This window comes from Rhea americana, unplaced genomic scaffold, assembly GCF_003343005.1.
Source record: "Rhea americana isolate MKP2758 unplaced genomic scaffold, rheAme1 scaffold_357, whole genome shotgun sequence".
Classification (NCBI taxonomy): domain Eukaryota; kingdom Metazoa; phylum Chordata; class Aves; order Rheiformes; family Rheidae; genus Rhea; species Rhea americana.
Genome location: NW_028186487.1, coordinates 121,927 through 145,445, shown reverse-complemented (window position 1 = coordinate 145,445; position 23,519 = coordinate 121,927). Strand labels below are relative to the sequence as shown.

The 23,519-nt window shown below is 40.6% G+C and overlaps 1 protein-coding gene across 1 annotated transcript in view; it reads left to right on the top strand.

The window, feature by feature from the left end:
• Positions 1-22,999, top strand: part of NUP188 (nucleoporin 188) — a 29,472-nt gene extending 6,473 nt beyond the window's left edge. Inside the window, exons 10-44 of the mRNA XM_085312049.1 lie at positions 730-844; positions 1,351-1,551; positions 2,269-2,358; positions 2,925-2,990; positions 3,504-3,623; positions 4,112-4,238; positions 4,363-4,518; positions 5,079-5,205; positions 5,492-5,579; positions 5,673-5,749; positions 6,592-6,706; positions 7,068-7,188; positions 7,424-7,490; positions 7,934-8,062; positions 9,344-9,477; positions 9,874-9,980; positions 10,376-10,582; positions 11,239-11,408; positions 11,765-11,834; positions 12,502-12,569; positions 13,203-13,398; positions 13,951-14,028; positions 14,374-14,459; positions 14,904-15,049; positions 16,230-16,411; positions 16,811-17,011; positions 17,666-17,758; positions 17,981-18,139; positions 18,926-19,063; positions 19,474-19,548; positions 20,231-20,440; positions 20,966-21,097; positions 21,232-21,302; positions 21,766-21,895; positions 22,137-22,999. Of these exons, the coding sequence (XP_085168175.1) occupies positions 730-844; positions 1,351-1,551; positions 2,269-2,358; positions 2,925-2,990; positions 3,504-3,623; positions 4,112-4,238; positions 4,363-4,518; positions 5,079-5,205; positions 5,492-5,579; positions 5,673-5,749; positions 6,592-6,706; positions 7,068-7,188; positions 7,424-7,490; positions 7,934-8,062; positions 9,344-9,477; positions 9,874-9,980; positions 10,376-10,582; positions 11,239-11,408; positions 11,765-11,834; positions 12,502-12,569; positions 13,203-13,398; positions 13,951-14,028; positions 14,374-14,459; positions 14,904-15,049; positions 16,230-16,411; positions 16,811-17,011; positions 17,666-17,758; positions 17,981-18,139; positions 18,926-19,063; positions 19,474-19,548; positions 20,231-20,440; positions 20,966-21,097; positions 21,232-21,302; positions 21,766-21,895; positions 22,137-22,307 (4,423 nt within the window). The 3' untranslated portion in view covers positions 22,308-22,999. The remainder of the gene's footprint in view (positions 1-729; positions 845-1,350; positions 1,552-2,268; positions 2,359-2,924; positions 2,991-3,503; positions 3,624-4,111; positions 4,239-4,362; positions 4,519-5,078; positions 5,206-5,491; positions 5,580-5,672; positions 5,750-6,591; positions 6,707-7,067; positions 7,189-7,423; positions 7,491-7,933; positions 8,063-9,343; positions 9,478-9,873; positions 9,981-10,375; positions 10,583-11,238; positions 11,409-11,764; positions 11,835-12,501; positions 12,570-13,202; positions 13,399-13,950; positions 14,029-14,373; positions 14,460-14,903; positions 15,050-16,229; positions 16,412-16,810; positions 17,012-17,665; positions 17,759-17,980; positions 18,140-18,925; positions 19,064-19,473; positions 19,549-20,230; positions 20,441-20,965; positions 21,098-21,231; positions 21,303-21,765; positions 21,896-22,136) is intronic.
• Positions 23,000-23,519: the final 520 nt, after the last annotated feature.

Below are 23,519 nucleotides of genomic sequence, written 5' to 3'. Positions count from 1 at the left end.
CTTGAGTGTGGAGCAGAACAGTTGTTTTCTTCAGTATGAAAGTATTTATAATTCTTGCTGCTCCCTCCCAGCATCACCAGTATTTCGAGCAAGAAAGTTGTGATGAGAGTAAAATTGACTTTTCTGGTCATACTAGGCATGTGTGGCAAAATGAAGGTATAGTTGCAAAGTAAAGAGGCATATGTGTACTAGCTTTAGTCTAGCTTCATTAGTAAGATTAGCAATGAAGACCCAGTGTCATTAATAGTTAGATTGGCTAGTGTGAAGTTGCATGTTCACCATCCTTGTTGTGCTTGTAGTCTGGATGCTGTCTGAGTGGAGGCTAGCACACCCACTCTGATCTGTACTKTTAACTGCGATGCCTCAGTTCAAGCTGTTAGGGATTTGCTTACAAAAACAGCAATAATATCTTCACTTTGCTGTATAAGGCTTAACTTAAGCTTCAGCTAGAAGGAATGAAAATGCTGTCAGAGGACGAGAAAGAGCTATCTTGAAATTTCTTTTTTTCCTTTATATTTTTTTTTGTCTGTTCAACTAGGCATGATAGTTTGGAAGATTTTACTCTCTCATATACTGGCATTTTGAGATCAAGAATTTGGATTAACTGCTCAATTTCATGCAATTTCTACTTGCTTCAAAGTATTGCTGGAGAAATATGAACTATAGATTGTTCTTGGACTGTTTATCCATCTTTTCTATGCTGAATTCTTAAATAACTCCTGCTTTCAGATACTTCAGCGCTCTTATTCTGGTGGAAGGCATGGAAATAGACTCCCTCCATGAGCGTGCTTTGGATGACAGGACAGAGGAGCACAAGTTAGCCAATAATGAGCATATCCACCAGGTAAGCCGCTGGCAAAATGAGCCCCGGGTAGGCCTAACAGTATGGAACTTATTGTAGTTATCCAAGCAGTGCTGTTAACAGATTATATCTCAAAGTTCATGATTGTTGGACCTGTTGATTGAGTCTATATAAYATTCTGGGACAATTATGAAGGAAACTAATTCTTCTCCTGCATGCTTTCTTGGTTATCTTGGGCCTTTCTTTGAAGAAAGKTGGGAGCAAAGAAATAGTGCAAACTTGCCAGAAGGGGATGAAAGATAATATTTGTATTGAATGAGATACTTGGAACAGAGAACGCCTGAGACTAGAACAACCATGAGCCGATGAACTATGCAGAAATCAAGACCAAGGTTTCAACTAGGTATAACTTGATTCGTGGCATGTTTGAGATAATTATCGGCAAAGGAAAGGTGACTGTTAGTGCTAAGACAYAATCAACTGTATACTTGCTGAGCATGAGTTTAAGACAGATTTGATTGTTCTGCTTCTGCCTTGTCTTTGAGCAGGAAATGGACAATCAGCTGCTGCAGTTAGGGGATGTCTCGCATCAYGCGCCTGTGCTTTTGGCTTGGGCTCTGCTCCGTCACACTGTAAACCCAGAAGAGTCAACAAACGTGATCAGGAGAATGGGCAGCACTGCTATCCAGCTGAGCGTGTTCCAGTATCTGACAAAGCTTCTCCGATCACTGAGCAGTGGAGGGAAGAATGTGAGTTTCTTTATAATCTTATTTTTTGGCTCTTTGAAGGTTTTTAATGGCTAGTGATGTAAAGATGTGGTGAGAAGCAGATAATTTAGGACCCGTGTTCTTTCAATCTAAATTTGTTTTTAAGCAGAGCGTGTAGTAAGTGAACAGTGTATGATGCACATCTTATCGTCTCATCTGCTTTCAGTGAAGAGCAGAAAGCAAATTGAAATTAAACAGATTTTTATGCCTGAAGAATAAATAAAAATTACTTTTGTAAGTCAAGGAACTGTGTCTCATTTGAACAGAACAGACTGCATTTAATCAAGTTTGTTGATTTGCCAGTATGGGTGTACCTGCTGCTGTAGATCTTGATTATCRCTGTGCACCATTTCCCCTATATAGTTTCAGTCCATAATGCAATGTATGAGTATACTACTTTGTAGGCAGAAACCAGGGAAAGTAAATCCTTTCTATTTCTCTAAACACCAAGTATTTCTTTATATGATATTTTGAAGAAGCTTCTGATGGTAATGGTAGTGGCAACATTTCTCAGTTTAGTGAAATCTTTCATGTTATGTTTCCTATTTTACTGCCTCTCTGCTGACTGCAGCATCAAGGTATGAAAGAGGCAGTTATTCAGGTGTGCCCATGGTCCTAAAAGGAGATCGAGTACTGTTACAGTGTGTTCTGTACTTCATAGTTGTTCCTATAATGGTCTTGTGTGTTCTTTCTTTCCAGTGTACTGCCAGCACAGCTTGCATGTGTATTTATGGGCTACTTTCTTTTGTCCTGACATCGCTGGAATTGCATACATTAGGCAATCAGCAGGTAAGGATCCAACACACATTTTGTCCATTATCTAACGTAAAATAACCTGTTGTAACTGACATTAACTACTTATGTGAAATGTTAATCCTGCATTTGAAACAGCAAGCTTTATGATTTATATATCTCTAAAAGAGTGATTTACTATTTTTCCTCCTCCATTTATGCAATATAAACTTGATGAACACCTCCGCATACTGACAGATTATTAATGAAAGATAGTGAGCCTTAGAGTTTTGAAACTATTTGCTGATGGATTATTTCTAAAAGAATGGAAATAATACATGCTCAGGTCCCAAGTCTGGGAAGACTTCATGCAGCCCTCTGCAGATRTAGCAGTCATATCTGACTTTGGCTAGTCTGTTCATTGTTAATGAGTGTAGCATTAGACCGATTGTTCTGGGTTTGGATGTTCTAGATCTTTCCCTCTGTTTTGAATAGAGGAAGTAATTCCGTTTTGGTGAATAAACATGAAAACTTAAATTCTAAGAATGTGACAAAATTTAGTTGGGATGAAAGCCCTCTGTGTAAAATAACTTTTGTTTTCTCCTTCCTCTCTTTCTTTGAAGGATATAATTGAGGCAGCATGTGAAGTTCTGGCAGCTTCCAGCATTCCTCAGCTCTTCTGGAAGTCGGTGAGTGTGTTTGAAGATTCTTTGGCCTACCTTGCTTGGACTTAAAACCTGACTGAAGAAGATCCCTTTTAGGAAAGGAAGAGACTGGTCATATGTAGTTAGTTTCTAGGAGGCCCTAAGGTATCTATCTTTGTTTTACTTTTGCCCTTTCCTGCCTTTTAGGTACAGCCTTGGCTTTACTCTTGAAGGATACTGGAACAAGTCTTAATATAGGTGATAGTTTAAACCAGAGTTGGAATTGCAAGGATTGAACTAACTGCTGGCAAAAGCATCATGCTTATTTTTTTATTTTCACAGAATTAGGATGATATGTGATGCATTATAGTCTTACTTCCTGCCTTGTACTTGCACACTGCCTCATGCTTTAGTCCGTGCAAGGACTGGAGTGATACTTTTTGCATGATTAATGTTAAATGTACAACTTAAAAAGGAAAAATATCCTTGTGTTATACTGAGACTGTTTTAGTATTTCTTTTTAGTAATAAAACATTTACTTTCTGTTTCCACCACCAGGAACCAACCGCAGGTCTTGGTATTATCCTGGACAGTGTGTGTGGGATGTTTCCGCATCTTCTTACTCCTCTCCTTCAGCTGCTCCAAGCCCTTGTGTCAGATAAATCTACTGCCAAAAAGGTACAGGATCTCTCTTAGCATTTGGGAGATGATTTGTTTCTAGGCAGGGATAGTGTGCTGTGTGATAGTTTCACTGATGTGTGATTTCTTTCTTTCCAGTACAAATGCGTATCACAGTTGAAGCCTTAGATAACATATATCAAACTTCTGCCAAAGGACAGTTGTTAAGACTCCTTTTTTGTCCTTCGTTGTTGCTAGACAATGAGGGGACCTGTTCCCTGACTTTTAGGAAGCTTTTCGGCTCTAATGGATGAAGATTAAGACACACTCTATTTTCAAGTTGTACTTCATTCATAATTGGTTCTGGATTCTTTGGTCAGACTTGTCTGGACAGGTGGACTTAAAATAGAGTTTTGGTAGGATTGGAAGGTTAGAGGGATATTKTGGGTGTTGAGAAAACTTATGTATTCCTAAAAATGACCTAGCTGATTTATTTTTGAGCCATTCTAGTTCTTTGGCTGTATTCTTTAAGCTCTCTCTGTGTGCAGGTATACAGTTTTCTGGATAAAATGTCATTCTATATTGAACTGTACAAGCATAAACCTCCTGATGTGATCTCTCATGAAGATGGCACACTTTGGCGAAGACAGGCTCCAAAGCTCCTCTATCCTCTTGGTAGGGGAACTGCATTTAACCTTTACTTATTCAAGTTTGGAGGATTTAGTTCTTTAAACTGTATTCTAACTCATGGGGAATTTCATGACAACTTTATTTCACTTCCTCCTCCTTCAATCCTTAGGGCTAGGCCAAACAAATCTGCGGATACCTCAGGGAACAGTGGGCCAAGTGATGCTGGACGATCGTGCTTATTTGGTACGATGGGAGTATTCCTACAGCAGCTGGACACTATTCACCTGTGAAATTGAGATGCTGCTCCATGTTGTATCAACAGCAGGTAGGACGTTTTAAGAATTGGGGGTATGAAAGAGAAATAAGTATGTTTGTTAATTGGTATTGGTTTGAGGTTAATAGAAGGACTGTGCAGCTCTAAGTACTTTTTATACATTTTTCACCTCACAATGTTTGTCTGATATTGTCTCAGTCATCATGATGAGGTGACAGCTTTGGAATACAGCAGTGTATGGAGGTTCTGATTAAGCAAGGGAGGAAAATACTGGAAAAAAGTATAGAGAAGGAGGTAGGTTTGTAGGAGAGAGATTATGGAAGAGGGAGAGAAAAGTCAAATGCAACAGGAAGATGAAAGATCTTGGAACGCTTGTCCAGAAACTTGTTTTTGTATTATGATAATTCTGTAAAATTTATTGGAACAATGCTAAGCACATGTGGAACAGATGAGATAAATTTTAGATGACGGAAAAGTTTAGATAGACTAAAATAAAAATATTTTGTGTTATGGGAATAGATCCAAGGGATGTGTAAAGATTAATGTGCATTTCTCCATATTTGGTGGTTGCTTAAGTGTGATTAATTCTAAAGGTAATGTTCTTCACCCAGATGTGATTCAGCATTGCCAGAGGGTAAAGCCTATCATTGATCTGGTACATAAAGTCATCAGCACAGATGTATCAATAGCAGATTGTCTTCTACCGATCACATCGCGAATCTACATGCTCCTGCAGAGGTAAGTCACTAGCAGCTGAAGTTCCTGAGAAGATATAGCAGGAAGAATAATCAATTATACCAATTTGGTTAAAAGCTTTGCAAGAAGTGTCATGCCTGATTCCGGTGTGAGGCAGAAGTGGCAAGTCTAGACTGAAATTCTAKATTCTAGTTTCTGTATTGTATCTGATTAGGTTTTATGAGTGCGTACTTATGAGTGAGAAATGCACCTTTTTGATCAAAACAGTAATACGCAGGCTAGACCACAGGTGGCAGTGCATTTTATCCATAACACTTCTCTTTCCTAGGCTAACAACTGTAATCTCTCCCCCTGTGGATGTTATTGCTTCTTGTGTCAACTGTTTGACAGTACTGGCTGCTCGGATGCCAGCCAAAGTAAGGAAATGACCTTCTAGATTTTCTAGAACTGAGCACTAATAGACATGTATTTGTGAACAAGAGAGAATATCTGTACTACTTTTCTTGCAGGTTTGGACTGACCTTCACCATACGGGCTTCTTGCCATTTGTTGCCAGTCCAGTGTCTAGTATGAATCATATGATTAGGTAATTCAAAAAAAATTTTTTTTTGCCTAAACTTTTCATAACAAAGTGTAAATCCTTTTTCTCAGTATGAAATCTGAGGTTCACGAAATCCATGCATGTGACATGCCTTAGCTCATGGAAGGGCAGAGAGCTGGCAAAAGCTTTGCTACTGGTTCAATTTTACAAGAAAAGCTGGGATTCTTCGATTGAAGTGTGATTCCTGGGAAGATCATCTAAAATTTCTTGGCATTTCAGCATCTCTACCTCATGTAATCTGGAATTTCCTTATGTTTGTCAGATTAAAATCTTAAATAGGGAGCCATGAAATAAAGTCTGCTGCCACACAGTGGAAAAACAAACTCAGTAATATTTGATAGAACAGTGAGCCCTGGAGCTCTTCAGCACTGATGTTGCCTGTTGTTTTCACCCATGCAGACAGTCATTTGGACTGTCAGATGTGTAAAACTTCAGCCTAGGTCTCTCTTGCTTTCTCTTTCTTCACGGATTCTGTTATTTTGCACTRTATGTGAATAGATTGCATGCAACTGTAAAGCAATAGTTTCATGACAGAAAGTGCTTAAATAACAAATTTATTTTTAGCAGTGGGGAGGAATGTGCTGAATTTTGAGTTGAGAGTAGGATTCATCTTAATCAGAATAGAGGATATAGCCCTGAGGAGAGGCAAAATACAGCATCTTAAAGTGCATAGGATCTATGCTGTTCTGAACCAGTCCCTTCTTACTTGGGATCATACTTTCTTGTAACTGGTAGGAGATGAAGTAATTTAGGTTATACAGGTGCACCCTCTGTCCTGAAGCAGATTCCTGCTATTCATACCATGAACCCTCTTGCTCATTTCACAGTGCGGAAGGGATGAATGCTGGGGGCTATGGAAACCTACTGATGAGCATAGAACAGCCTCAAGGAGAGTACAGCGTTACCATCTCCTTCCTGAACCTGATCACAACTCTTGTCCGGGTGAGTGCTTCTAGAGTGGTCTGCATGTGAAGTTAGCCATACGCTATTGTGATAGGAAAGTGAAATGCAGCAGATGCCCTATGCAGTGGGTATCTTTGGGTAATAATTACTTCACATTGCCCTTCATGCTATTGTTTTTTTCCTGTGTAGTCTGATTCTCTCTCTCTCTCAGGAAAAAAAAAAATCATCTGATCTGCTAGGAAACATAATTTTCATGTGTGAGTTCGTAAATCTGTAAACCCTCCTGCTCAGTACTTTCCTCATACATCAAGAAGAGATGTAGAAACTGAAATATCTTTTTACAAAATATTTYATATCTTCTTAACCAGAAGCAGAACAATAACATTTCTGTCTTTCCTAGGGACAACTTGGTAGCACCCAGAGCCAGGGGCTTGTGCCCTGCATTGTGTTTGTCCTGAAGGAGATGTTACCAAATTACCACAAATGGCGCTATAACTCCCACGGAGTAAGAGAGAAAATTGGTAAGTATGGTGAGATTTTTCTTGGGAGTGGGAGGGAGGAAGGATTAACTGTTTTAMTGGAGAGAATATTGATTTTATTTTTCTCCTCTTTTTTATAAGACCTTCTCTGGAAGCTATTTGGGGATTGCTTTGTGCATTATCGGTGTTGTAAGATGCTGAGAATTTATTTGAAGATGTTAGGAACATGGCAACAACTTTTCCTGAAAGCTGAGTAGTTGTTTACTCTCTGTTTTAGGATGCCTGATTCTGCAGCTGATCCATGCTATACTGAATTTATGCCCTGAAATGGATCCTCGCAGCGGGTAAGATGGGCCATGTATTTCCGATCTGCAATAAGCTCATTTACAGTGCAAAAAGACTCTGTTACTGCCTTTTTTGTTTCAAATTTTAACTAAATTATTAGGAGTGAACTGGTGTGATTGTGTAGTGCTGATTTCAGCCCTTGTCTGTGTTACTGAGTTCAGGAAGAATAGGAAAAATTTAAGAATAGAGTAAACCACATTGCTTTTCAGAACACCTGATGAAGAAATAGAAAATGGTAGGTAGGTTTCCCAAGACAGATTACCATCCACYTTCATATTTGGTATACCCACTCTGAAGAAAGTAGAAGGGAGAAGAAAATAGGGTGTTGAGGGGGATGTAGAAATTCACAGAGGCTACTTTGTGGTAGTTCAGTTGGTACTAGGTGAGAAAATACTCTTAAGTGCTCCTAATGATGACGTCCTGTGTCATTCATGTCCCACAGCAATGCCCCCAGCCTTCAATCCTTGTGCATCTTCAGTCTGGCCAACACTGAAGCAGGGCAAGCTGTTATTAACATCATGGGAATCGGTGTGGACACTATTGATCTGGTAATGGCTTCCCAGTCTAGTAGGTGAGTTGGGTGTATCCCTTCAGTAGCCTGAGGAAAGAAGCAACAGATAATACTTGAAATGTAGCTTTAACTTGATCAGTCTTAGCTGGGCATCAGCATAGCAGCTAGCTAAAGCAAACTGCCTCATATGTTCCTGAGGACAAACCTTCTGTTTGTCCTAGACCTGCATGTAGTCTTTGTTGTACACTCTCCATTTCATGCAGTTGCTTTTGTTTTCTATTTTACTTAGCTTAACTGACATTTGGAGCATGTCAGTGGATGTAAATGTGCTCAATTTTTTAAATATTTGCTACCATTAACTTTTTTTCATAAAGAATTCTCTTGAGTTCAACTTATAAGAATGAATAAATGAATGAATTAGAAGCAAGAGGGTTATAGCTGATGTTGCAACATCTATGTCTTCAATTTACACCAGAGTCCAAGTAAAGCTATTGTTAGGAATAAATCATTTCAATGAATTAGTATTATGAATGTATTATAACAAAGCTTGAACTGTGATTTTAGAAAGTGCTAGGGATGATCACTCCTTTCAAGTTGGAGTCTGAAGGCAGCTTGAAGTGCTCTTGAAATCAACTGTATTGAAGTCTTTTCTAGTACCAAGAGTGTTAATTTCCTTATGGTTCTCACAGAGGCTTGATACTTTTGCCTTAGCTGTGTTTGAATCCCTCCCCTTTCGTCTGTTCTCTTTTCCTAGCTAACTTTACTCAACACGCAAACACAACCTAACTTGCCAGTGGGTTGTTTCTGGGAATGTTTGCTATTTTTTTTCTTTCRCAACAAAAGATTGGAAGGGAATTCAGGTTTACTAAGAGAAAAATGAGATCTATTTGTAAAGCCTTTTTTGGCTTTTTCTCTAGAATSTTTATCTGATAAGGAAAATATTAATGAAAATAGTATACTTAGAGCCAGTTTAATCTCTTCATCCAATTTGGATACATTATAATTTCTGTGAGATTGATTCTGGAAATGTTTCKACCTATGTCCTAACAGATTTAAAATCTCTGAGTCCAGAAAAAAGAAAAAGAAAGTGACAATAGACTGTCAGACTATTTTAATTTTTTCTTATTTGACACTGAACATTGAGGGCTGACTAAAAATATTTTTTGTGTGTGTTATGGGGATTTGTATTTCAACAGCTGTTATGTGGTGATATGAGAGACTGAGTAGAGATGTCTTATAACCCTGCCTGAGAGCATATAGAATTTACTCTTCAAATGTTGTGCAAGTAATAAATGTCAATTTTCAACTCAATTACTTACTTTGGTTTCTTTTTGGAAACAGTGATGAGTCACAAGGCCAAGGTCAACTGCTGATACAAACAGTTAAGCTGGCATTCTCAGTCACCAATAATGTCATCCGGTTGAAACCTCCCTCTAGTGTAGTGTCTCCATTAGAACAGGCACTTACTCAGCATGGTATGTATTTCTGCATGGGACAGCTCAGGAAGCTGTGCTTTTCTGTTATATGCAGATAATCAGAATGTGTTTCTTTACAAGCATATTTGAGATTTGAAGGTTCCAAAAAGTGCTCTGTAGTGATTGGTGAAGGTCCTTTCTCCCTTCTCTAAGGCATTATTCTCCTCTAAGACAGCTTCTAAAGTATTAAACAAACATGGCTTGGTTTTGCAGCTTGGTAATGAGATGGGTGTGAAGCACGTAGCAAATCAGTTGCCATTAGTACCTCTGGCTGAACCCATGCCTTATTCTTTTGGAAGATTGAGCTAATTTTCACCTTCCACTATTGAAATCATTTGTAAATAATTACATCTTACTACAGATTCTTCTCTTTGATTTTATTTGTCTTTTCTTYAGGTGCTCATGGAAACAATCTTATTGCAGTCTTGGCCAAATATATCTACCACAAACATGACCCTGCACTTCCACGTCTTGCCATCCAGTTGCTGAAACGACTGGCTACGGTAAGACAAAGCTTATTCAAGTTCTCCTTTGCTTTTCCCCTTTTGACTGATTCCAGCACTGAAACTCTTTCAGGATAACTTTTTCAGGCTCATTTGTGTACATATTGCAAATCTATTGAAAGCTGCATGAACTGAAACCTTTGCAGTTTTACCATGCTCCTTGAGAAATAAGGGAGAGGAGAATTGCCAAAGAGGAAATTTTTTATCAGTTTGCAAGTTTTTTTCTACTTAATGAAAATAACTGTTGTTTTTTAATTCTCTCACTTCTATTCCTAGATTCAATATAAAATATTTTGGAGTTTCAATTTAAAATGCAGATCACCTTTATGATAGAGGGAAACAGCACTCTGTAGAGTTTGATTGTCCATGTCTCTGACATTCCTTTCCTTTTGCAGGTTGCTCCCATGTCGGTTTATGCCTGCCTTGGTAGTGATGCTGCTGCCATCCGTGATGCCTTCCTGACTCGCTTGCAGAGCAAGATTGAGGATATGCGTATTAAAGTCATGATCCTGGAATTCCTCACGGTTGCAGTGGAGACACAACCTGGGCTCATTGAACTGTTCCTGAACTTGGAAGTAAAGGATGGCAATGATGGGTCAAAGGTAGAATAGCAGATACCTGCCCAGGGCCTTRCTCATTTTTTATCTAAATTAGTCTAAAATCCATTTATAGCAGTCTTATGGAATCAGTCTCTAAATTCTAACAGGCAACCTGGTATGCCTAATGTAAATGTAAATGCAGCATGTGCTTACAGTTGATGGATGTGCTGCTATCCCAGCTTCACCTTTCCTTACAAGCAAAGAGAAGCTTTTCCCGAGGTCTCAAAGCAGATAATGAATTAACATACGAATGGCTAAATTGGGTGAGACCAAAGATCCCTCTCTTTCCTGACTCTGACAATAAGCAGTCAATGGAAAAGCTGAAGATTGAGATCCACGAATAGTATGTTTTCCAGAATACTCWCTCAATCTCAAGTGTGCAGTTCAATGTCTTCTTGGAGTGGGACTTTTAGAAGGCACTTAGTCTTATTAAGTCTCAACATATCTCATTTTTAGTTTTCCTGTCTTTGAGCTACCTACTCTGTGGAAATAGTTATTTATTTCTCTCTAAGGTGTACACAGAAAGTATGCCTGTACCACATACTCAGGATTTACTTGCTTGCGTACTGTTTAAATACAACTGAGCAACATTCTGCCTTAGSGGTGCCTATATAGCAGTTCTATGGAGAAGTAAGCTCTCTTATTTCATTTTGCTTTAGGAATTCAGCTTAGGAGAGTGGAGTTGCCTCCAAGTTGTCTTAGAGCTGATAGACTCCAAACAACAGGAGAGGTACTGGTGCCCTCCCCTCTTGCATCGGGCTGCCATTGCCTTCTTGCATGCCCTGTGGCAGGATCGCCGAGATAGCGCCATGCTAGTTCTGAGGACCAAGTGAGTTGTTTTTCTACAGTGCACTTTGCTTTCTTTCTTTTCCCCTGTAACATTTTTCCTTAGTTCATCAGGCTTTTCAGAGACAATCACATYGTAGTCCTGGTGTGCACTAGTAAGGGTGTGCAGCATGTGGGCATTGTACTTGAACTCTGTGGTAGTCTCTTGGGAAAGGAAATGAGAAGCCTGTATGTGCATATTCTGAAGTGACTGTATTTCAATGAGTTTCTTTTACACAGAGCTACATGAGCTTTTGTTTAGCTAAAGTGTATTTTCTGTGAAGTCTGGAACAGTCAAGATACTGTTAGGAATGTGGCATAGGAGAGAGAGCTGATATTACTTCTGTATATATCTTTTAGGCCAAAGTTTTGGGAAAACTTAACCAATCCTCTCTTTGGGACACTTTCTCCCCCTTCAGAAACATCAGAGGTGAGTTGYATCTGAACAAAATGAAGGTAGTTTTGTGCTTTTCAGAATGGATTTCCAAGTGTTGTGAGTGGCTCTTCCGTACATTTGCAGCTTTCTAAAAAGATATATGATCGGTTGGTTTAAACATAGGCAGGAGTTGAAGCATATGCTTTCTGGGATTGCAGGGACTGGCTGTACAGCCGTGGACTAATTATTGAAATCTGCTCTTTGTTAACGTATGAAACAAAGATAATATGACCCTAGCATCTGTGATAAGACTTAGTATATGAGCTCTCCGCAAAGACTAAGTATCCTGTGTATAGCTTATCGTACTATATTTTGTGTGCTTTTTGGCAAAAGAAACTCTCTTTTCTAGGCGTAGATCAGGCTKACTAGTAGCACAGAAGAATCCATTAGATTTTTGTTGCCTCTCCTTTTTGGGGGAGTTTCCCCCTTCATTAAGAAGGTCCTGGGCTCTCATTCATTTCCAGTGTGAGTTTGAATAGACCATTCATTCCCTATTGTCACTAATCCCCAGTCAATGACATAACATTATTACTATAATGGGAGAAAAATCTCCTGGGAAACTGGAATATTAATGACCCGAAGTGGATGAATAGGGATAAATTAGAGTTCCAGTCACCCTGCAGAGTAAGATGCTCAGATCTTGCTTTTATTTTGTTTATAGCTCAGTGTGTTGGACACCTGTGCCTTAATCATGAAAATCATCTGCCTGGAGATCTACTATGTTGTCAAGTGAGTCTTTGATAGTCTCTCCTTCATCCCAGTTGTTTTAATTATATAAACTGTGTGTGTTAAATTTTGAGAGACCATGCAGGCTTTGAGGGTGTTGATATGGTACACATGATTCTTTGGAAACATGGGAGGAACAGTGATTTATAAACAGATTATAAACATGCATTTGAATTTCCTCTAATCATCAGTTACAAAGAATGCTTCTGTAGTCTGTAGAGGAGAACATTAGTATTTTCTTTTTATCCTGGAATGAAAATGTTTAGTATTTATAAAAAAAACTATTTGTGAACTAARCTAAATGTGCCTGCTATCGTGATTGGTGAATAATATTTTAGTAGTTTTCTCCTAGCCAGGTTACTGCCATTTAATATATTGAAAAGTCAGGATTAACTAAAACCTCTGCTTAAAAAAAAGAAAAAAAAAAGAGAGAAAAAAAAAAAAACATTTTCTTCAGGGTTCGTCTTTTTCCTTCACATTTGATACAAAAAGTGGGATTCCCTGTACAGGTCTAATATGTGGAATAACCTTCACTTGCAAGCTGTGTGTCCTTGGCTTTCCTGCCTGAATCTCAGAAGGCGTATATTTTCTGACCAAAGAATAAATGAAGATAACTTCTCCTCTTGATTTGGTCAGGGGCTCACTGGATCAGTCCCTGAAAGACACGCTGAAGAATTTCTCCACCAAAAAGCGCTTTGCTTATTGGTCAGAATATGTGAAGTTACTGGCAGATCATGTGGCAGAGACGGAGGGTAGCAGCTGTGCCTCCATGACAGARTATCAGATGCTGATCTCAGCCTGGCGAATGTTGCTGATTATTTCTACTAGCCATGTAAGACCTACCTTAGTATTTTTTCCTCTTACTTTTCAGGATAATCTGAAATTAACATTTTGAATAATGTAATGTCAACTTCTCAGGGCCAGATAAATATGGCATAATGAAGAAGCYGCTGTTTTTTCAGTTATTTTGTATRTATGCTTACAACACAAGTTGGCACGAGCATTGTACAAGAGAATAGTTAGAGTAGATGGTGTTTTACTGTTTGACCAAAATGAGTATATTGTCTATCTRAGCAGAGGAGGCAGGTAGTGAATAATTTTTACAGTGATTCTAAGTAATTCTGTGATCCCAAGGAGATTTTGCTGAGTTGAGCGAGATAGGGATATGTGATGAGGGAAATTAGTCATTATCATCTTTTTGTCAACTGTTTATAGAATACTTCTGTGACTTCTACAAAATTGCATCATTCAACAAATATAAAGTTTAGTGAATTCTTTTTGTGTAACAAATTAAACATTAACAGTGGGCTAATGTTAGATTAGAAAAAAAGTTGCATCGTTTGTTATATTTGTTTAAACTCCTCTCTGTCTTTGTGCATCTTAGGCAGATATAATGCATCTGACTGATTCTGCAGTCCATCAGCAACTGTTTCTGGATGTGCTAAATGGGACCAAGGCTTTGGTAGGTGCTAGTACTTCTTAGTTCTTAAATTTCCTAATCATCAATTGCTCATCTCCTTTGTACTAAGAGAAGTTCCATTTCTGCAGCTGCTTGCTGTTAGAGGTTTTCTAAATTCTGTGAAATCAAACTGAATTAAAGTCTCYCTGAATTAACAAGCTTCATATAAATCTTTTTTTTCTGTGCTTCATTCTCATCATCACTGGGTGGCCCTGCAGAGGGTCTTGAGTAGGGATCCCACAATGCTAGTACTTGTTGAAAAACTKGGTCATTTGGTGGTGGTGTTTGGGGTGTTAGACTCTTTCTGGTAATTATTGCAACTGTAACTCTTGGGCTGTCTCTTTCTAGCTTCTGGTTCCCATGTCAGTGTCCTGTCTGCAGCTGGGGTCCATGTTATGTACTCTTCTTCTGATTCTGCTCAAACAGTGGAAGAGGTAGGTGTGGATCATTATTAGTCACGGCTAAATATAAAAACTTGGGAGATTGTGTTCAAGTGTTTTGCTGTAGTGAGTTTCCCTTAGTGATTTGTGGAGGAAACTGATGCCTTATAAGGGGATTCTCTTTTTTTGGGGTGGTGGTGGTGGTGGTGTTTGCAATATTGATACTTTGTTGCTGAAATATCTTGTCAAACRAGATTTTGCAAACTTGCAAGCCTATCAAAGAAGCTTTTGTGAGTCCTGCATTCTCACTCTATTGTGGAATGTCTTTAATGAGATCCAGGTGATGGTTTAAAGTTTACCTGAATAATTGCTTTTATTTATGAATAATTGCTTTTATTTATGTGTATCATACAACTATGATCCACACAGTTCAGTCAAGCCAATATATTTATTGAGGAATCATGTCTAATCTGAAGAGCTCTCCCTTTTTATTGTCAGCGAGTTGGGTTCTGTGGATAAAATCATAAACTCCTTGACGCAGATTCTGGAGGGAGTACTACAGGCAGATCAGCAGATGATGGAGAAGACCAAAGCCAAAGTGTTCTCAGCTCTCATCACTGTGTTGCAAATGAAGGAGATGAAAGGTAAGGTGGTATAGCAGTATCAAGAGCATGGCTGCCACAGCTGAATACACTATTATTACTAGTGTTTCCAAAATAAAAATGTGTGTTGTATTAGTTGTAGCGCAGGATGCTRAATATAGTCACCAGCCTGTGGGACTTCTCTGCATTTGTTTTTCTTTCTTGTTTTAGCTAGTTTCAGAAGGAGGTGAGCTTTTATCATTCAYAGTGTGTGCGTCTTTCCCTTCTCCTGTCTTTCCCCAGCAATAAGCCCTATGCTTGACTAGTTTGACAGAGATCTCAGAGCTGTTTTAAGTTCCTACATGTTTGTGAAAACAGCTCAGCAGATATGGGAGAGACATCCTAGTAATGTCATCTCACAAAGCTGAGTGTAGAGCTTTTTAGATTCATATATGAATTACCTGTGAGAGATAATRAGTGATCCAAACATAGGACAATCTTCTGGGGATACATTTCACTACAAACCAGAGAAACAAATCTGGTTATTATTTCTGTCACTATTGGGACATCTTCCGTTGCAGTAGTACTTGAAGACTGTCACTGGAATCTGGACTAGGTGCTATGCAGATATAAAGACAGTTGTGGTGTTGAGAGGTATATCAGCTTACCTTTTTGTGTAGTCCGTATCCTGTTGCTTGGGTTCTGCAAGCCCATCTCTTTTGGAAAATAATTCAAGTAGAAAGTTTAGAGTTTTAATTCTATGAATRTTTTTGTTTGCTAATGAATTTGAGTCTGCAGTAATGGTGGGAAAAGGAAGTGCAATTTATTATGTTTTTGATGAGAATTTAGTATTATAAGGGCTCTCAGAACATAGACTGCACCCATGACCCTGTACCACCAATCTGGAGACATATGTAGGAAATGTAGTAGTGAGCAGTTATAGAATAACCTTCCCATAATAACRTTTGGTTTGTGCTCTGAAATGTCATGGGTTTATACAACTTCTTAGGGCAACTGCATGTTCTTATGGTCAGATGACCGTCTAATCTCTTATTATGTCCTCCTAAGCTTAATCATCTAACATAGTCCTTGCATTCTTCTTGCATTCTCTTTTGTAAGTTTTGAAATGAAAACAGAATAAATACTAATTCTAAGAAATGTGGCCCCAGTGATGTTATCAATTAAACTGGAAACCTAAGTACAAGGATTGTGTTAACTGTTTTCTATTCTGTGTCTGTCACAGTGAATGATATCCCACAGTACTCCCAGCTGGTGCTCAGTGTGTGTGAGACACTTCAAGATGAGGTCATTGCGCTTTTTGATCAGACGCGGAACAGCCTGACCTCTGGAGATGCTACAGATGATAAGGACAGCATGGAAACAGATGATGCCTCCCGAGTTAAACACAAGGACCAGCGAGATGGGGTAAAGGACCTGTTCATCTGCTTTATAACCATGTGTTTTTGTTTTTGTTTTTTTTAAGAGAAAAGTTCTGTGTATGTTTGGAACAACTCTCCCTTACAACCTGCTACCTGCAAGGAAGCTTTGAGAGTTCCTGCCTCAGAATTACTTCATGTTTTTTTGGCCTTTGTCATCTTGAGAAGTTGGCTGTTGCTACTTCTATTTCAGATCTGTCCTAAGAAACTGTCACAATTGTTAATACAGTCATGAAGTATGCAGAGTATAATGTGGGGAGTACCAGATGACCTAACTGATGACTCTTGAGAATAGTTGCATTTCAGACTGTGTTAGTAAATACTTTCAAGATTTTTTTCTTAGTATACAAGCCTATAGCTTGTTCTCCTCCTTTCCTTGTCGCTCTAGGTTTGTGTTCTCGGTCTGCATCTGGCAAAAGAACTCTGTGAAGTTGATGAAGATGGAGACTACTGGCTACAGATTACTAGGAAAGTCCCTGTGCTTCCTACCATCTTTGCTGCCCTAGAGATCAGCTTGAGAGTTAAACAAAATCTTCACTTCACAGAGGCCTCATTACATTTACTGCTCACCTTAGCAAGGACACAACAGGTGAGARATGCAAAGAAATGAGAGCATATTGCTATGAGTTTTAGATAGGAGCCACATTGTATTGTCTATGATGCAGCTAAATGATAATTTTTAGATAAAAGATTTCTTTGGAGACTGGCAAGCAGTAGGTCTTGTGTGGATGTCTGACTGATTTTCCTTGTTCTTCCTGATAATGGAATGTCTCGGATGGAAGAACTGAGCCAGCCAGAGCAGACRTTTTTCCTGAATATATTCTTCTGCAATGTGAATTAAACTCCCTAGCTAAAACAGCACTGAGTGTTGGAATCTGCTCTCTCATTAGTTGCAGTAAAGCATTACTTATCTGTTGCAAATTCAACTTTGTGTAGGATTTCAGGAGAAAGCAAGGTCCTTCCAAAGCCAGACCTTTTTGAAAATTAGATATATACCAAACCAGTTGATATGGAAATGGGTTCATGGTACAGTTATGCAGATTAGTGTTTGCAGTAAGAACAGTTTGTGCTTTTCTTGACGCTGAATTTTTGAGTGACATGTAAGAATTGTGTGTGGATGAAAGTTCTCTAAAAGAAGAGTGGCAATGCAAAGGACAGAAATATCTGATGCGAGGGGAGTCTCTTTGGTCTGAGAGAGGAAGGACGCGCAAATTTTAACAGTAATTTGTTCTGTGTCTTGTAGGGCGCAGCAGCGGTGGCTGGAGCTGGTGTCACACAGAGTGTSTGCCTGCCCCTCTTGAGTGTGTACCAGCTTAGCAGTAACGGAGCCATTCAGGTGGGTGCTACTTCTTCTGRGTGGGAACACACTAGGAGAGCTCTGCCTTGCCCTGCCTTGCCCTGATTTACTGGCTGTAGCTGGAGAGGAGCSTATAAGGCCTGGGAGGGCAGCATCTGCCCCTAGAGTGTGGGCRTTTCCTAAAAATATTTAAGGCATGTGCCTCACTGAGCAGCAGTGTAAGTCAGTCATTTGTTTTTGGTTTTTATCTGRTCTGTTCAGACATCTGCTTCATCTCGAAAATCTCTGGATGCCCCCTCTTGGCCTGGGGTCTATCGTCTCTCCATGTCATTGATGGAACGTCTTCTTAAGACACTTAGATACAACTTCCTGACAGAAGCCATGGACTTTGTGGGTGTCCATCAAGAGAGGATTCTTCAGGTAGGTCATGTACTTCCTTTGAGGTGGTTCACTTAGCTTCTGTGTTACAACAGCTGTGGAAACGTGTCAGAAACTATAGAAATATTGAAAAGACACAGCTCCTGTCTCAGAARGCTTTACAGTAGAAATAATTGAATAGTGGGAGAAGGAGAATAGCATACAAGCCATGCAGTCAGCCAGGGATAACTGTTAAGATAGTTGTTAGAGCGTGGATGCTCAGCATTTGTACATCCTTTTTACTGTCGAGGTTATAACTTTGCTGCTTAATATACCTACTGARCAGTGTAACAAAAGAGAGGATTTGCTGAGAACTTAGTTTATAACCATTTGCTTTGAAAAGAAGAGTGAGAGCTATTCTTAGAAATGGTCTCAGTTCAGACTTGCTCAGGTGATGAAAACACTGTGGTCAGGGTTCAGTCACCACGCAGGTGGGCAAGYGCTCATGTCCCGCAAAACTGAAATCCGTGTATCGGCTGAATTGTGTCAGTGCAGATTTGGTGAAGAATCCTTTATGCAAGTATGTGCTGTATGTAAGCATGCTCCATAAACAAAGAGCTGTCTTCTCATATGTCAGCATGYCTGTGAAATGCATTGACCCCGACTAAGAACGTGGTGTGCCAGGGGTCTAGAACCCACATGCTGTGTAGCTGCTTTCATTTTGTCAAAATGCKTTTTCTGTGTCTAAGGTCAAACTCAGGCATCTTCAGTTTTTGCTTCTAGGGGGAGGAAGGGGCTTTTTGTGTTTTAACTGCCGTTGTTCTGATTTTCTTCTTTCTCCTCCTCCAGTGCCTGAATGCAGTACGGACTGTACAGAGCTTGGCCTGCCTGGAAGAGGCTGATCACACTGTTGGCTTCATCCTCCAGCTCTCAAATTTCACGAAAGAATGGCATTTTCATCTACCACAGCTTATGAGGGATACGCAGGTAGGAATCAGGATACTGCTGTGRGTAATACATTGCCTTGGAGTACAGGGAGTTGTATATGTTTAAGAGAAAATAGTGCTACCTTGTCTTTTTATTACTGCTCTTTTAATAGGAACTATTGCTGAAGTCCATTTAAATAAGTCTCTGCTGTAAAGTGAAGTCCTCTATATTGTCTGAATTGAGTAAGGAAAGGTGGTTGTTGGAGACAGAGATATGGTTGCTTGGAAATGTAGCTTGGAGAATTCAATGTCTTGCTCTCAGTCCTCAGTGCCAGGTGCCTCCAAGAAAATACTTTGGTTATAGTAGTGTATAATCTGATCTTGTTAGACTGATGCATGGAATGATTGTGTGAATGTGCGAATGGGATTTGACCTTTTGAGATCGTTTCTCTCTCACCTTGTATATTTTAGGTGAATTTGTGTTACCTGTGTCAGGCCTGCACCTCTCTCCTGCAYAGTCGCAAAATGCTCCAGCACTATTTACAGGTGAGAACGGGGACCCTAAACGAAACTGAAGTTTCGAGGTGTTGCACGCCCACATTCCCCATCAGAAGGCTCGATATCCAGGCTCTGTTTCCACTGTGAATGCTGACATTCATCAGACTGAAAGTTTAGTAGCTAGGACTTGCATCTCTCCACGGCAAAATGGAGAATTGCAAAGAATAGTCTAGGCTCTAAAAACTCTAGACTGTAGATTGGTACTACAGAAACAGCAGCCATGCTGTGCAGCGAGAGCGCTACATTGCTGTGGTTCCCTATGGTGTCATTTCTAATGAATTAAGACATGATGTTGACCTGGTGTCCTTGGTTTGGTTTAATTTGGATAAGAGAGACAGCTTTGGGGGAATCCTTATGTGGATGTGAGGTGCAGAGGATGATTGCTGTGATGTGCCATTTCAGCGTGACTAAGGCTTGGTGTGCTGGTTAGCGATTCCTTTCCCAGAATGTGGAACAACAGCCGCYGCTGCYGCCRCTGCTGCTTCCCAGCAATGCAGTGCCTCCTCTGTGCGCTAAGCATGAATTCTCTTGCTTCTAGCACGTGAAAAAGTTTAGRTATCTTACTTCTGCATTCCTTTTGCTAGTAACATTTTTTCCTGAAAGGGTTGGCTTTCATACGAAGCAGTCATGTCTATATTCAAATCTCTTTTCTTTCTTCCATTCTCCACAGACAAAAAATGGTGACTCCCTTCCATCAAGTGTGACTCCACGAGTACAGCGTAACCCCCAAGCCTCCTCCAGACATCCCAACCCTGAATCAGAGGCAGCAGAGCAGAAGGCGTTGCTTACGGTGCAGTACAGCCTCCTGAAAATCCTCAGCAAATCTCTTGCTGCCTTGCGTCATTTTACCCCTGATGTCTGCCAGATCCTCCTTGATCAGGTAAAGAAAGAAGAGAGGTACTGCTCTCTTAAAGGGGAAGTTTCCAGCATCCCAAATGATGCTCTAGGTCTGTGAAGTGTTTGAGAGAATGACCCTGCTTTTACCTCTGTCTGCTGTCCTACAGAAAGCAGGAAGGCAGCACATAAGGAATCCCCTTAGGAATCAGGCGCTGCTCGGGAAGCGGGGCTTGTATGAGCTTTCATGTGGTCTGTTCAGCGCAACGTTGCGTACTGGCGCAGGCTAATAACCCGGCTAGATTTGTATCTTAGGTATATCACCCTTCAGAAAAGGCATCCTTCTTTTTCCGTCCGCTTGTGAGCAGAGCAGCTGGTCTGCTTGTGCAGTACTGTATGGAGTACTCTGCTGCTCCAGCAGTATACTTGAGATTTGGGAACTGACCTCAGTGCTTCAAGTTGTCCATACAAAAAGTGTGATATAAGGACACCATATTCGTATCGCTATGACAATAACATACTCATGGCCTCTGGAGTCACTCACTCTTCTCTTTTTTTCTTTTCCCCACAGTCACTGGACCTTGCTGAATACAATGTGCTCTTTGTTTTGAGTTTCACCACACCAGCCTTTGATTCAGATGTTGCACCCTCCTTTGGGACCCTCCTTGCCACGGTTAATGTGGCCCTTAACATGTTGGGAGAGGTACTAGCCAGTTCTCTGTTTGGGAGAGCACAACAGTTGGAATGATGTCAGAGCACTTAGTCAGCTGCTATTTTGAAGAATAGGAATATTTCCTCTATTGTATCCCTAATGTCTTTCTTTTTTTCCCCTCTAAGCTGGATAAGAAGAAGGAACCTTTCCCTCAAGCTGCAGGGTTGAATATGCAAGAGGGAACCAAAACCCTCAAGTAAGTTTCTAACTCCTTTATTTAGTCGTGGTTGACGAACAGAAACCACTGTTCCTCAGATCGAATCAAGATCCAGAGGCATTAGTGGGACTTCTGAGCTTCTTGTCCTGAGTAAAACAAAGCAGCTCAGGTAGCCCATCAGAGTCTCTCCAAAGCAAGCAAAGATTTTTTTGAGGAGGATGTGAGAAGCCATCCTATCCTGTGTCAGCTACTGAAGACACAGGTAAAGAGTAAATGTTTATTTACCAGTACATTTCAGTACAAATCAGACTTCTTGTTGGCCACTGGGTATTTCTGCTCTGCAGATCATAGCTTTGGATATCTCTGCTTGAGCAGAATCTGAACACTAACAGCATTCCCTCATATGTGCTTTGTGTGTGAAGTCTTTCTAAGAGTATGTCACCTTGAAACTGGAATAGTGCTGATCTGTTTGACTCCTGCTGATTGGCATTTCTTTGCACAGGTCTCTACTCATGTTTACAATGGAAAACTGTTTCTACCTGCTCATCTCCCAGGCAGTTCGGTACTTGAGGGACCCAGCTGTGCACCCCCGTGACAAGCAGCGGATGAAACAGGAGCTCAGCTCTGAGCTGGTAAGCAGCTTGTTACATCCTCTCTGGCTGTTCAGTGTAAATGTCYTGTGGGTAAAGGTCACTTATCTTCAACTGCCTGGTATAGCCTATTACCCTGCGTGAATCAACAGCCTCAGGTCATCCTGGGCTGTGCCCCCTGGTGCCTGTCCCTGTGCCACGGGCACCTTATTCGGGGAGCGAGAGGTGGGGTGAGGCGCATGCGTTCGGAGGACGCTAACTCGTTGTCTGCTTCTCGTTTCAGAGTACRCTGCTTTCCAGCCTGTCTCGTTACTTCCGCCGCGGTGGCCCCTCTTCACCTGCCAGTGGGGTTCTTCCCTCTCCCCAGGGAAAGTCTGCTTCCAAGCTGGGTCCTGAGGGGCAAGAGCCTTTGTTCCAGCTCGTGCAGGCCTTTGTCAGGCATGTGCAGAGATAGGTCCTATCCTGCCTCTGCCTCCCTTTTCAGGACCTGCACCAGAATGATTCATGTCCACCACAGAAGGCATCACCCTTGGCAGAGCTCRTAACAAGGACTGGGAAAGGGAGGGAGGCCTGATCTGGGCATGTTGTAAACTGAGCTGTAACATCAGCAGCAAGATCCTGTTGAACTCTTGCAACCCAGTAGCACAGTGAATGTAAAGAAATCTGGGAGCAGCTCTTCAAAATGATCAGCCCATGTGCACACCCTGCTGGCTCCATCTGCTAGAGCATCCTGGCTGGGTACAAGTGCTGAACAGTGGAAATCTTTATTTTTATAGCTTGTACCAAAGCTGGGGAAGCTGTGGCTGGATGGAGAGAGGGGACAAACTTTCCTCTGGGCATTAACTCTGCTCTCAGTACCAGGTGCAATTGGCCTCTCCCTAGCAGTCAGTTAAGGCACAACCAAGGGATCAGCCAGCAATTCAGAGACCATCTTTCTACTGCTATTTTTGTACTGAATGGTTCAAGGCAAGATGGTGTATGTGTGCTCACGCCTTCCCTCCACCCAGCAGTCTGTGTGTTATGTGTGTTTCTGAAGAGCAAGGCCTCACTCAAAAGGTTTTTAAGGCAAAATTCCATTGCTCCAGTCTTGCAGTTTTTTGTAACTGTGCCCTATTTATACTGATATTAAAACCTTTATAGACAGCAGCTGGATTCATGGTTTTGTATTGGTCATAGCAGCCTGTAGTACCAGCCTCTGCATCTTTTGTGTAGCAGTTCAGCTTTGTCAATTAAAAACTCAGAGCCTCTAACTCAGAGGGGCTAAATACAAGCTAACAGTGATGCTGTGGGTGACAATCCAGATACTGTTTGAAGTGATTATAATCAAAGGTTGATTCTCGCAGCTTTCTGACACCCACTCCCTTTCTCCTCATGTTGGGGAACTTGTAGGAGGTTTTCAGCTGGCATGACTAGAAAATACTCCTCAGGGGATGATTTTCTACCCACTATGGTGTAGACCATGAACACAGATTGCCTTGTACACAGGACCATACCCATTGCAGCATCGGGACAGTGCAGGTTCAAGCTAGAGGGAAGACTTGGAATTGTGTAGAGTGAAGTAGCATTGTGCTCTTGCATCATTCTCAAGCTGATCATCAAACTCTGCAGGGTTCTGAGGTTCAATGGATGATGGAGATGATAGTAAGGGAAGGTCAGCTATTATTGC